Source organism: Raphanus sativus, chromosome 5 (assembly GCF_000801105.2).
Source record: "Raphanus sativus cultivar WK10039 chromosome 5, ASM80110v3, whole genome shotgun sequence".
Classification (NCBI taxonomy): Eukaryota; Viridiplantae; Streptophyta; class Magnoliopsida; order Brassicales; family Brassicaceae; genus Raphanus; species Raphanus sativus.
This window is the reverse complement of record NC_079515.1, coordinates 28,345,144-28,359,955: the sequence shown is the minus strand read 5'-3', so window position 1 is coordinate 28,359,955 and position 14,812 is coordinate 28,345,144. Positions and strand designations below refer to the sequence as shown.

At 30.8% G+C, this 14,812-nt stretch overlaps 1 protein-coding gene across 1 annotated transcript; it reads left to right on the top strand.

Annotated features, from left to right (window-relative positions):
* Positions 1–340: 340 nt before the first annotated feature.
* Positions 341–1,482, top strand: LOC108859808 (protein MARD1). The gene is made up of 2 exons (XM_018633718.2): positions 341–1,101; positions 1,196–1,482. Exons 1-2 carry the CDS (start codon positions 494–496, stop codon positions 1,263–1,265), a joined length of 678 nt encoding a protein of 225 aa, XP_018489220.1. The 5' UTR covers positions 341–493; the 3' UTR covers positions 1,266–1,482.
* Positions 1,483–14,812: the final 13,330 nt, after the last annotated feature.

Genomic DNA, 14,812 nt, shown 5'->3' with positions numbered 1-14,812 from the left:
ACGATTGTACTTCAAATTTTCAAGGAAATGAAATCCAAAAACTTGACAAAAAGAACATTCAACCATATAAGTACAATATATATATATATATTCAACCATATACGGTAGTTTAAAAGATTGTAAGTCTAAAAATTATTCAGTTCTTGGTTAAATCCGCAACGTCTCTTCTCTCGAGATCACGAATACCAGTGGAATAAACCAAAAAAAAAGAGATGAGAGAAACCAACTTTTAATCTGATTTTGGGGGGGGGGAGAGAGGATCACCATTACATTACACATAGGAGTGAGGACCCCATATGAACAGAAAGCAGTCAGAACTTTCAATAATTGTTTTGTACCACCATTCATTATAGATAGATATTCATCTCTTTGTCTGAAAATTCGATCAGTCTCTCTTTTTCTCTCTCCATGGAAGCTACTGAGTTATGATCTGATCTGACTGTCTTTTAACTGTGATGTTCTGCTGAGAAACAAAGCATCTCTAAACTAATTAATGGCTGATCAACTTCCATCTCCAACACCTAACACCTATTACCCATCTGTCTTCTTTAGCTCTCCAAAGTTTAGGTTTTTCTCTCCTAAGATCACTCATGTTGACTCCATCATCAGCCCTACTTCCACCCTCGAAGCCAACCACCCATTCCTTTTCTTCTCCTCCTCCAAAATCCCTAAACCCCAAAGGTTTCTTCACCCACCTGAAGCCTTTGGCCTCGCCGATCTCGTCAAAAACAGAGACCGCTCCAACAAACCTGTCAACATGATGGTCCTTTTCGGGTCAAAGCTCAGAGTCCAGATACCTTCACCTGATTTTGGTACTAAATCCGCTGCTGCTTGCACCAGCCAGCTCAGCCCTTGTCTCAAAACAAAGGTCTTAACTGTGAGCGAGGTTGACCAGACGACGGAGGACTACACTCGCGTCATATCTCACGGTCCAAACCCAACCATCACCCATATCTTCGATAACTCTGTTTTCGTGGAGGCGACTCCTCCTTCCTCTGTTTCTTTGCCACAAGTACCCACGGAGACCAAGAATAATTTCTTTAGTTATTGCTACACTTGCAACAAGAATCTTGACCAAAAACATGACATCTACATTTACAGGTCGGTCCTTAGGTCGTATACATACTTTCTCTTTCAATCTGAGTTGCCCTTCCAAAACTAAAAGTTTCAAGTAATGGGGCGTGCTTGTTTGCAGAGGAGAAAAAGGGTTTTGCAGCAGCGAGTGCAGGTACCAGGAGATGCTTCTTGATCAGATCGATGGCTAGCACCACCACCATTTCTCTCCATTATTCTCTGATTTTTTTCCCTTTTTTCATTTTTGTCACAATAAAATCTACTATTTGTTGTGTTTTTATTTTTTTAATTTTAGTTCTCTTCTTCTTCTTCTTCTTTTTTTTCTTGGTATTTTGTTATAATAACCTTTCTAGCCTGCAGATGTATTAAAGATAGATAGAGATAGTTGTGATCATTATTCTTGTGACTTTTGATATGAGGGTGAATTGGAGAGATGATAAATATCATAAATCTGCAGAATGTATGGTCTGAACAATCTTCCCCAATAATAACATAAAAAGGGTTGGCAAGCTGAAATTTCTATAGACTCATTTGCTTTCCTTTTGATTTTCTTTATTGGACCTGGAAAAGGTGAAAACAATGAAAATCACAAGTTACAAACTTACGGTCAGTCACAGTGCCGGACTGATCTTTTATAATACCTTAATCCAAAATTTAAAATTATGTCTTCATACATTTTTATCAAGATCACAAAAATTATATTTTTATACAAATTTTATCAAGATTACAAAACAGTATTAAAAATAATTTAAATTTTCATTAAAAAGAAATCAAAAATAGTGATATTAAGAATATTTATTGTTGAAATATAGATTTTCTTTTTCTTAGAAAATTATCCAGTAGACTTATATAGTCAAGTCTTTCAACAATTTCCATTTCAATTGATAATATAACCAGCTTATTTAACTTTTCTTGTGACATGATAGACTGCAAATATTTTTTTACCAACTCGAACTTTGAAATACTTTATTCAGCTATGGTGATTGTCACCGGAATTATCAACAATATGCGTTAAAAATTTCTATGTTTTGAGAACAATCTTCCATTTTTTAAAAAAAAATCGAGTACTTCAATAGGTTTCCAAATTTTTTAGGTATTGATTTTCGAAAAATTATTACTTTCATTAAAAAAGACATCACCATCTATGTTTGAACGCGTACCATTCTTTTAAGAAAGTTCCAAATTTAAGTATGATATCCTCGGTGTATTCTCACTTACATTTGTTACCTTTTCAAAAATAAACAAAAATCCAAAAAAAAAATCATATCTTTATAATTGTTCAAATCTGAATTTAATAGAAATTAGAACTTGATTCATGAATGTGTTGAGGTAATCAATTTTAAAAATCTCCCAATAAAAATTTATTCGTTTATAGATACTAATAAGATTTTTTTTCAAAAATATGTCCCACTAATTTGGATGCTCTAATCTACGGCTCTCGTCAGCCATCGAACTTTGGTTTCAGCCTGTGAAATGTTGTTGTTCTGCAAAAACTCACACACAAGAATGAAAATCATTAAACTAACTTTGGGTTTGCAACTTGCAAGCAGGACGATAAGTTGATTCGGTTTACAAATGTAAAGTATTATGTAATCTCTCCGCAACAATACCAAAGCAGATCAAACAATAGACGTAGGGAAAGTTGAAGACGCAAACGTTTTAAAATACTGATGGGCTTGATTTATCCTTTATTAGGCCAGCGACCGTAACCAAGATAACACGGGCCTGGTCTGGCTTATTTCTAGTAAGACTCACAGGTGATGAGGTGTTAGACCACATGAGGCTAATGGATGCTCTCTCCTTGTTATTTGCGCGTCTCGGCGGGTCTTGCAGCAATCGTTTGAAGAGAAGAAAAGCAGAAGACCCAAGACAACAGTGAATTTCCCCATACATTTAATATTAGAGCTACTCACGACAAGAACCATTTCTTTTTTTTTTTGATAAGTGCAACAAGAACCATTTCGAAAGGTTTTTATTGTATATATTGATGTAAAAACGTTCCAATTTGCGTCAGTATCTTGTATTGTTTGCTTGGTCGTTAATTTGAAACTTTAGTGTTCATGTTTGTATCTTTTATTCGCTTACTCGCTTTTATATAGGGAACTAAATATTTAAGTACGATAGTAGTATTTTGTTGTCTTATCCGTGTTGTAAATATTAAGACTGATGAGTGATGAGAGGAAGGTCATATATATATTTAAAAGTTGTGGTAATGTGTTCGTATTTATTTTCATACCCTCATCTCAGTCCCCACACAAAAAAAAATCAAATAACTCTGGCTCCAATCTCAATTTGACAGTACTGGGGATTCCCTTCTCTCTATAGATCATGTATACGTAAACTGAACATTGCAAAATTTCAGCAGATCATGCATGATATCACCATATGACACACTTGTATTCTTTATTGTGAATCAAGTGACTCGCGAAAAATCTACATAGGAGAAACAAAAGCTGTCAGGCTGTCATATTATGTATATATTTTCGCGTCCGTTTAGGTTTCTCGTGACAGCATCTTTCTTTTATTTCCTGAATAGAAACAATGGATAATTATAAAAGCGAATAATATTGAAATTTTTTTTTTTGACTAAAGTAATATTGATATTGAAATTTTGGTTGGTACAATTAGATATATGATTCGTTCGTCGTTAACATATGTTACAGCTGGTATAAAGAATATCTTGTGATGCAAAGAAAAACTACTCAAAAAAAGAAAAACTACTCTTTCATATGGCCGGATGGGAAGTTTCTGCCAGAGTTCGTCCTTATTATGTTTATTGTCGTCGCTACACGACAAAGCTGTATTTTTATTTGCAGCAACACACAAGTTGCCTTTAATTTAATAAAATAAGTCTTATAAGAGAAGAAAAATGATTTTTTTACATCCAGAGACACATTTTCACATCTCAATTACATTTGAAGACACATTCTGCTTTTGACACACTTTCTTCCCATGATTTGTCTTTTCTACCCTTTCATTGATCAACAATAGATTTTACTTTTGTTCTAACTAAAACAAAACATTTACGATTAAAAATTCTGATTGTCCTCTTTGTTTCTCTCTCATGTTTCCAATCGGAAATCACCTTCCCAAATCCCTGACCCTAATTTCTCCTGCTTCATTTTAATCTCAAATCCATGAACCCCAATTTCCCTTGTTTCCTCATGTAGATTTCTTAAGGCAATTGTGGGTTTTCACGAACCCTGGTTCCCCAGAAATCTGCTTACTCTCTCATTTCTCCAATCAATGGAAAAGAATCATCCCTCTTTGATTTCTCATTCTGATTTCGTGTACCAAAGTTAATCAATTTTCTCAATCCGATTCTGATAACCCGAGCATCACTTTCCTTGATACATATAACCTCGAAAGCGATCTTTTGGCTGGAATACGACCATTGAGCTTTTCATTCACCTCCTCTCTGCTTGTCTCGGTGTCGGGTCGTCATCTAGTGGAGCTGCGTTGCGAAGAGTTTTCGACTTGGGAGAAGATGGTGATTTGGAGGGTGGCAGAGATTACTTTTGATTGGTGCAGATAACCGGGTAAATCGTCGCTAGTGTTTGTTAGATTTCTAAATATTGAGATAATTCTCGGTAGTGTTCATGTAGAATTGAATCCGTTGTTGGTTTGTTAGATTCCAAAATATTTTAGTTCGTCCACAAATCTGTTTTTTTTGTTAGAAAATACATTGGTTCCAAAACTATGTTAAATAAAGGATTGCTGCTTATGCTCATCATAATGAACACATCAAAGGTCAGGATCGTTGGTTTGGTAGGAACTTGAAATATTTTGATCTTTCTGGTGATTTATACCGTCCACGCTTCAAAGACAAAGTCGAGGTCTTTTTTTTAACACCAATCTCTTGTTTGGGTTAAAGTTTCCTCCTTTTCTTTCTTTCTCTGTTTCTGTGATGATGATTTTTTGTTTATTTGAGACGTCGACGGATACCCACTTTTCTCGCTTTTTGGTGAGTCTCGTAAGGTCTGAAAGCTCACGCCATCACACTGTGTAAGGAGGAGCTCTCGGAGAAAAGAGATGATGATCGATCTCCATCTCCAATTGCCGGAATGGTTTCTCCGCCATGTTAACTGTTGGAATCATAGGCTTCCCCTCCGGATAAGTAGCGCCACAAACAGCTTCATGTTTATCTTCTTCACGGGTCTGTTCAAGGTCACTTTGTTACCATTGATATTTTCATGGCCAAGAAGTTGAACGAACATATTGTTCCTTCTTCCCACAGTTGTGATGTAAATCTTAAGGAAGAAACTTTAACTATTGGTTTTATACGGCATAAGATCTTTTATAATCTGTTTCAGATTATTATTCTTTTTGTTAGGTTCCACATGTGTACCGTATTGCCTACCGATCGATATAACTGAGGTTGGCATCCACGTACACAGCACAATTTAATAAGTCGATGTACTATCCACAAATTTTGAAAATCTCTTTCTTTTGATCTGTGGACACATTATCATCATCCACATGTGTACCGCATTGCCTACTGATCGATATAACTGAGGTTGGCATCCACGTACACAGCACAATTTAATAAGTCGATATACTATCCACAAATTTTGAAAACCTCTCTTTTTGATCTGTGGACACATTATCATCATCCACATCCACAAGTATAACCAAAATCTTTGTTCTAAAAACAAACAAAAAAATTCAGACGACTTCGGAAAAAAGAAACAACCGACTAAAAGATAAATCTTTGACTAAACAAACCACCAAAGACCACAAGTAATAACTAAACTAGAAACGTAAGCTTTTCCGTAAAAGTTTCTCACCAGAGCAATTTTATTATATCAGACCGTAGGTCCCACTAGAAAGTGTCCCACATGTGGAAAGTGTCTTATAGTGTGAAAGAAAGACAAAATGTGTTCTAAAATGTAATCAACTCAAGAAAAATCAAGAAGACAAGATCTTAACAAGATCCATGTACTATATATATTTTCCCCTGACTTCACTTTAAAATTACAGATTCGACTTCATTTCTTGACGTAAAATGAATCACTAAAAGCAAAAACCGAGAAGTACATAAGGCCACACGTGTGCTGTCAGGTCTATACACATGACGGTGACGATATTGCTTCACCTCTATTTGCTGTTTTTTTGTCAACGACTTGTATCTGCTCACTTTAAAATTGAATCAACGCCCTGTTTTGTTGATCTTTGGTTAATTAGGTAATAACCATATTTTTAATATCCAAAACTTTAAAATTACAATTCGACTTCATTTCTTTGTGATTCACAAGCTTGACATACCTTTGGAATTCACAAGCTCAGTCAGTTTCTCCATAAACCTTCTGATGTGCATCTCCAAGCAGCTCACCACGTCTCAAGTATCTGGCAATCATGGTCAAGGTTTATTCTATTATGCATCTTCTGAACTTTGCTTGAATGTTTTTGTTGATGCTTGTCGTGATACATGTATTTCTATTACTAGTTACTGCATGTATCTTGGTACTTCTCTCATTTGCTCGCTTTCTCATAGGTAGAGGGTCATTAGCTGCAGTAATATTAAAGCAGAATATACCGTAGTCAGGCTGATGTTATACGAGAAGTTCTTTAGTTCTATAAGCTCAAACGGAAATTTCGCATTGAGGTTATTGCAGTCAATGGCAGAGTCAGAAACTTTTTGTATTGGGGTTATAATTTTTCTGTGGGATTAAAATTTAATTTTTACTGGCCCAAATTATTTTTACTTAAACAAAAATAAATAAGTCTTTTAAAATAGTGGGATTAGCTGACTCCATTTTCCACACATTGCCTCTGCCCCTGATTGCAGTGGCCAAGCTGTTTTGTAATAACAAACCAACCATCTACACTGTTACTAATTATGTATTCCACGAGAGAACTAACCATGTAGAAGTTGATTGTCACATCGTGCAGAATCAGCTTAAGACTGGCACACTTAATGTCATTCATGTTACTAATGACATTCAGTTGGCTGATATACTAAGCTTTATCCTGGTATATTCTGTTCATTGCTTGGTCGTATGTCTATCTCAAGTCTTTATCTTTTTCAGGCTCCAAACTAAAGCTTGTAGGAATGTATTACATATAGTGTATGTTAGTTAGTAGTTACACTTACCCAACTATACTTTGTATAAGTTAAAAACATTGTGTACAGTAAAGTTAATGTGAAATTCATATTTATAACAGACTATGTTCTCTTTATCATCATCTTTATTCTCCTTATAAGTACAACCTTTTGTCCATGTTATACAAATATTTTGCATATTGATATAAATTGTAATATGCGTTCACATTCAACAACAAAGGTGGTTCCAATAGTTATATAATATGGACGTTCTTGCATTGTTATATGTGATCTAAAACTAGCATTCCAGGATTCATCAAACATTCTAATTAATATTTGAATTTTTTCTTTGATAAACTATATCAGCTAATCCTATCGGTTTTGAAAGGACATATATAATTTTTATATAGTGTGAAATAGTCCGAAAATGTATCACATTACTTGATTTGAGTTTAAAAATATCTTTCGACTAATAACAGGAAATTAACCGATCATCTATTAACCACTAAACCCAAGTTTAACTCTAAATTGATTAAATAATAGGAGTTTAGTTCTCAAAAGGAATCGAACCAAAACTGATCTTGATACACACTAAACCATAAAAAATTACCACTAGGCTATCACTGTTTAATTTTTGAAAATAGTTAATGGCTAGCTGACTATTTACTGTTTATAACTGACTCGTTCTTGTTTGTTTTTGAACTCCCATGTGTATCTACTGTTTATTGATTTATTATTTATAGTCACTCGATAGAAATGCATGTCTTTTTGTCAAATGATAATTATATCAGTTTAGAGCATTTTCAATCTATACATATATTTTAACTCTGTATATTATTATAAAATAATTTTATTGTGAAGAAATTTCTATTATTTATTTTTAAAATAAATATAGATTTTTATATTTTTTTAAATAACATTTCTCTATATCTAGAGCAAGAAATTTAACAATATTATTTATAACCATATATTAAATGAAGTTTCTTTTATTATGATTTTTTTTGTTTTACAAAAGAAAAAATGCATTGGAAATTTCAATAGTTTTTTACGTACAAACATATTCTGCTTAACATAACATCTGAAATATATAAATATATTTGTTTCAGTCCCGTACCATATAGAACAAATCAAACCTCTAAATCATTCATCTCGTTACTATTACACTATAACCTTCTGTTAATGATAATTCAATCGATCCATAAAGCTATTTATCGCATATCATTTTAAATTATCATTAACAAATCCAACCTCTAAATCATTTGTCTCGTTAATCCTTTATAACATGCTTTCTATTATTACTATAACCTTCTGTAATAAATAATAATTTAGTCTTCCCTTCAAATGCGGAATTATGATAACATACACATACTTATCAAAACATTACAAAACTTATAAAATCTGTTATACTTAAATTTTAAATTTGTGGAAGCACTATGGTTTAATGGTCTTCAAAGTTTAAAAGTTTATACATCCAGATCTATGATTCGAATTCTATACAACATAATCTTTACATCAAGGATACAACGTAAACTTTTTGTGGTTTCTAATATAACAGAATAGTTTGTAAGCAGATTATGGTTCATCTTCATGTAACCAAACCTTCATGCCATGAACGATATTTACAATTTAACAAAAAAAAATCATGGGTTTTAATTCTTTAAGAAGACAAATTATACTAAAAATTAGAGAAAAAGTTACAAAAAATCTTCAGCATTACATAAGAAGTACTATCAGAAATAAATTTCATAGGACGATTCAATGTGATGCATTTAGACATAAATCTCTATAAGACATGTAAAATTATCAGCTGTATTATCGTCTATGTAATATTTTTCATAATTTGTAATATCATAATTAACCTTACAAAAAAAATCCAAGTTTTTGTAATCATTAGTTTGGTCAAAGTCGACACATATTTGAAATCAGAAAAATTAATCATCTAATGTTAGTACTTGCTGTGTTATAAAAGAGGAAAGAAAAATAAGTAAAGGAATAAAGGTTAATTAACTTTAACCATATATGGAGTAATGTCCTTTTTGTAATTTAGGCTGTTCTTTTTGTTTGTTAATGATTACATTTTTCATTTTTATCTATCTTATTAAAACAGAAACATTCTGTTGGACCTAACATTTATTTTGTAAATTTTTAAATTAAATACACCTTTATACTTTATAGTTAAACCTACATTAAATCACTAATGTTACTTTCTTTATACTACTATTTATGTTTTCAAACAATATACTTATTTCTTTGTACTACTATCAATGTTTCCAAACAATATATTTTTTATACTACTATCAATGTTTCCAGACAATACAATAATTAATCTTAGTTATTTTATATCTATCATTTTCTCTTTAGAATTTTGTAGAAACATCATAATTTCATAAATTGCAAAATAATGAACTTTAAAATTTGGATTATAAGATTACAAATTATGAAACTATTACAATTTAAATCCAATTAGATTACATATCGGTCATCCATCAGTTCAATCGGTTAGTCTCGAGGTTTAGTGATTTTTTTTAATATGAATATTTTAAAAACCAAAATTGAATTGTCAGATCTCCGGATTAACGGGTATAATCACAATCGGGTTGAATTTAAAAACACTGATTTAAATGCAAAAATATTTTAAATACACACTCTTTAAAAATTACCAAAATATTTGTTAAGTTATTAGTGAAATTTTTTATCGTAAAATATTCCGCGTTTCCAAAGCGCGGGTCAAAATCTAGTTTATAATAAAGTATGCAGCAAAATTAGAGATGCTCTTGTACACAACAAATATAACTTTTGCAGTTAACGGGCCGTGTGCTTCGACGCATTAATCTATAACTAGGATATGATCCGCACCTTGTGCGGAGTGTAAATAATTACATAAAAATATAGTCAACATTAATATTAGAATGTGTAGTAGTCCTGCGATTTCGGTTTTCCAAAACCAAACCTAACCATTGGTTTTCGGTTAACCAAAATTTTGAAAAATTAATTTCAAAATTAACCAAACTGAATATCGGTTTAGTTTTCGGTTATTTTCGGTTTTCAGTTTTATACCAGAAAATAACTGATATAATTGATTTTCAGCCAATTTCGGTATAATTTTCTTTAAAAATCCGGATATTTTCGGTTAATTTTGGTTATTTTGGTTAAATTCGGATATTTTTGGTTTTTTGGTTAATTTCGGTTCGTTTTCTGATTATTTTAGGTCCTTATCGATTTTTCATTTTTTTGAAAATCAAAACCGAAAGAAAACCAAATTATTATTTGTTTAAATCCTACCAAACTGAACCGAATTGAAAACCGTAACTGAACTAAAATCATTCTTACTGTTTCATACAATATAAATATTATGACAGCGTAGTGGTTAGAAATATTGAGTGATTGATTGTGGTTTCTATTGTATATTTTTGGAAAGTACATTCTACTTAGGATACAAATTAGCAATAATTATAGACGATTATAATTCTATAATAGCGATTGCATAAAAACATAATTTTGGGAACCATGAATATTACGAAACAAAAACATTTTCATAGTTTGAATATATAAAAACAGCAATAATGAACATTTTTTAACGTCTCACAAATTCAGCCAGTCTATAATTTTGTATATCATCTTCTCATGATTAAGTAAAGAATAAATATCACGGTCAAATACAATTAATAATAATACAAAATTATATGGTAAGTAATGGTTACAAAATTGGAATGACCATGATTTTTTTATTTTAGAAATAATATGTTGACATAATTTTGAAAACAATTGTGTTAACCTCCTAAATTTATTCAGTGATTGACCATTACCTCAGTTTCTGCCATATATGCATAATTTGGCTCGAAATTAGTTAATTACTTTCGCCCAGTGTCTGATTTATCTAAATAATATCAATCACCGTCAAATTTATATAAATTTTGTTCCTAATTTTGTATACGATAATATATTCTAAAACATAGACAATACTGATTTGAAGGAAAATTATGAATATATGGCCAAAATGTTACAATTACTGATAGTTTAAACTATAAGAAAATAAAACTAAACGTACAATGCCATTGTTTGATGTATGTTTTATAAGCTATTATATATGTCGTTCGTGTAATATAAAAAAGAGTGTATAAGTCATGTATACATCTATGCCTCTCCGGTGATTTTTTTGATATTTTTTACATCTTTCTGCGAAAGGGGATTAGGGATTTAGGATTCATGCCATTATGCTGAGTGTATAAGTCATGTATACAATTATTAATATTTTTTTTTTAAATCCAAAGATTTAAGATTTATCCAAGGGTTTACCATGGATTTAAGGTTTATGATTTAGGGTTTAGAGTTTAGGGTTTAGTGTTTTGCTGGCGGTATTTTAAATATAAAATCTTTTTTTGCGACTATTATTATTTTCTATTTATTTTTTATTTCAAAATAAAACTTGACAATATTTTATTTCCTTTTTTAAAAGATACCGAATATGAAATAACGAAATCTTATTGGTTGGGTGAACCTAAAGGTTCACTCTAGGGGTGAACCCAAGTATTTCTCCTACTAATATATCACATTTGTTAAGTGAATCAATGCAATATTTCTCTTATAATTTGGATCAATTTGAAATCTCAGTCAAGATACTATGTAATTATTTATCGCCTTGTGAATCATTTCCCATATTAACGTATTTGAATTTATGGAAATTTAAAGCTAATGTCATTTTCATTTGTGTGTACACACCGTTGAAGGCAATTATTAAGGAAAATGACATTTTAGAAAATTTTAAATTTGACTATTGTTTATATTTTGGAATTTGTTTTAGAAATCTCTAATTCTTTGGCTTCGGATTCACAGGGGTTTCATTTTGTATTTTGTATTTTTTTGAAGCTTTTTTAAAAAACATTTCTTAACTGTAACATAGTAACACAAAATGAAATTATCCATATATAAGAACAGTCTAATGAAATTGATTACAAATTGTGACTAAACCATGATTTTCGAAGTGTTCATAATAATAGTTTTGAATCTGCTAATATTTACCAAATATGAAACAATTAATGTGTTCGTGTGTACCTTACCTAACCAATCTTTCTATATGTAACGACTATTTTTTGAATTTTATAGATAGTGATTATAATATTTGACTGTTTTTATGTTGGTTATGAACTTATGATCATTTACGGTTCTTATGTTAAATTTTGAACCAAAACGCGGCAAAGTAAAACGTGAGTATAGTGTTTGAAAGTCAAATATTATAATCAATAATATAATAAAATTATAATATTTATATATTTAATGTATAATTAATTATAATACGAATTTATATGGTAAGTAATGGTTACGAAACGTGGGTACTTATTTCTATAAATAATATGTTGTCATAATACAAATAATCAATTTTTTCAAATCAACCTCCAAATTTACTCACTGTTTGGCAATGGTATAGTGGATTTGATTCAAAGATTTGAATTGATCATGTGTATTTCCTCCTAAACCGTTACGCACCGAAGGTAACTAATTTCTATAATTTCGAGCCAAATAAGAACAATCACCGTCAAATCACTATAAATTTGGTTCATAATTTTATATGCTTCCTATATTCTAAAACATGCAATGATATTATATGGTTCCTATATTCGTGATGTTGAAAAAAAGAATATGCAATATAAGAGAATATATAAGTAAAAGAATATATAAAGAATGTATAAGTAAATGTATACATATTCACTTTTTTACATATTACATACTGTATATTGCTTACATATATAAAAGAATGTATAAGTAAAAGAATATATAAAAGAATGTATATGCAAATGTAAATGTATACATATATGCATTTCTTACATATAATATATAAAATAATATATAAAAGAATGAATGTATAAGTTATGTATACATGTTTTAAGCGGAGGAGAATTTCACTATACATTTATGTCGAATATAATCCTCTAACGTATTATACATGTCGAACAGAAGCAATGCATATATGTCATCTTACCCTAGTATAAATATAAAGAAGGAGCATGTAACAAACATAATAGTACCAATGATATTATATGTAATAACCCTAGTAAATCAAGGATAATTGTAAATGATGGCCGAGAAAGATTGTGAGAATGACACATATGCATAATGGCAACATTGAAATTAATTTACTCTTTAAAGGTTAATTTTTTAAAATGCTTCTTGATTAATAACAAGGGGATCTAAGCAGAACGTAACTTTAAGTGTTTTTGTGGATCTTCATTGTTACTCGCAACTTTAGAACCTTGAATCACAGCCTTTTCTATTTTATAATGTTTTTCGCATTATTTTTGTAATGTTAAAAATCCGTTTAAATATTAATTCATCCCTTCTTTATTATTACAGAAACATTTTTGATGAGAAACCTTAAAAGAGTAACATATTTACAGCCATACCACCCTTACGTGGCGGCCTTAGAATCATTCTCAGTCTCCATACAAAATTCCCCTCTCCCTGCTAGACTATTTACTTAATATGCCACTGATATAAGACCGACATTTAATCTGTTAGCTATATTTACTTTGTCATCAACTATTCTAATGGACTTATTCAATATTTGTCCACGTTAATATCTTGCTGGTCTTCTGTCTCCCTGTACACCAAAAAACAAATGTATATGCCTTTTAAATACACAATCACACTCATAATTCAGTCACGATTTATTTTCTGATTTTTATATCGATTAGTGCTGAAATATATGAAACTTAATATGATTTGTTTCATAATCACTATTTACTTTTTTGATTTTCAGTGGTGTTTCGATTAGTGGTGAATGATAAAGAACTAATAATATAATTGTCCTCTAATATTTTTAAAAAATATTACCTATCATTCTATGTGAATTGGAAATACATTTTTTTGAAAATATAACCTTAGATTATGAAGGAATATTTTTGTACAACAAATTTAAGTATTCTCTTTGATAAAATTTGTTGAGATATATACTGATTTTTTTTTAATAAATATATTGGTTTGAATATTAATTTTCCACCTAATTAAAGGAAAATGGATGCAAGAATAATTTTTGGGTTAGATTGGTTCTGTAATTGGTAATTACAGACTTGACATTTATATATTCTGCTGAAGGTAATAATTCCCAGCGAATCAAACATAGAAAATCCCTATAGTTTTAAATGACACAATAAAACCATATCTCGCGGTTTTAATCTGTAAACGTTTACATGGCAATAAGATTATATTTATAAAACTGTCCATATATGTAAGGATTTGTTTGTGCCATCATTTTTGATATGATTCCGCCAATGATTTTGACATTTATTCTAATTTATAGGTGATTCAGTATATATGGTAATACAAAATTATAACATTTCCTTATTCGACTTTTGCGTGAGTGACAAATTGGAATCTCCCATGATTTATGCTTTTAATTTGAGAATAATAACCAAGCTACCGTGGAAGACTCTATATAAAGAATGATATTCACTTTCTGAAAAGTCGCCACAAACCAATATATTTAAATTTCGTAAGGCTTAGGATTGGTACACCGGTGATGATTGGTCATCTCTTAAAAGATTTAACCTAACCATGCTCTAAGGCTTAGGATTGGTACACCGGTGATGATATTGAGAAACATCGATCCGACTGAAGGATTATGCAATGGAACAAGGTTGCAGATTGTTCAAATGGCTAAACATATTCTTCAAGCCAAAATAATTACGGGAAAGCGAGCTG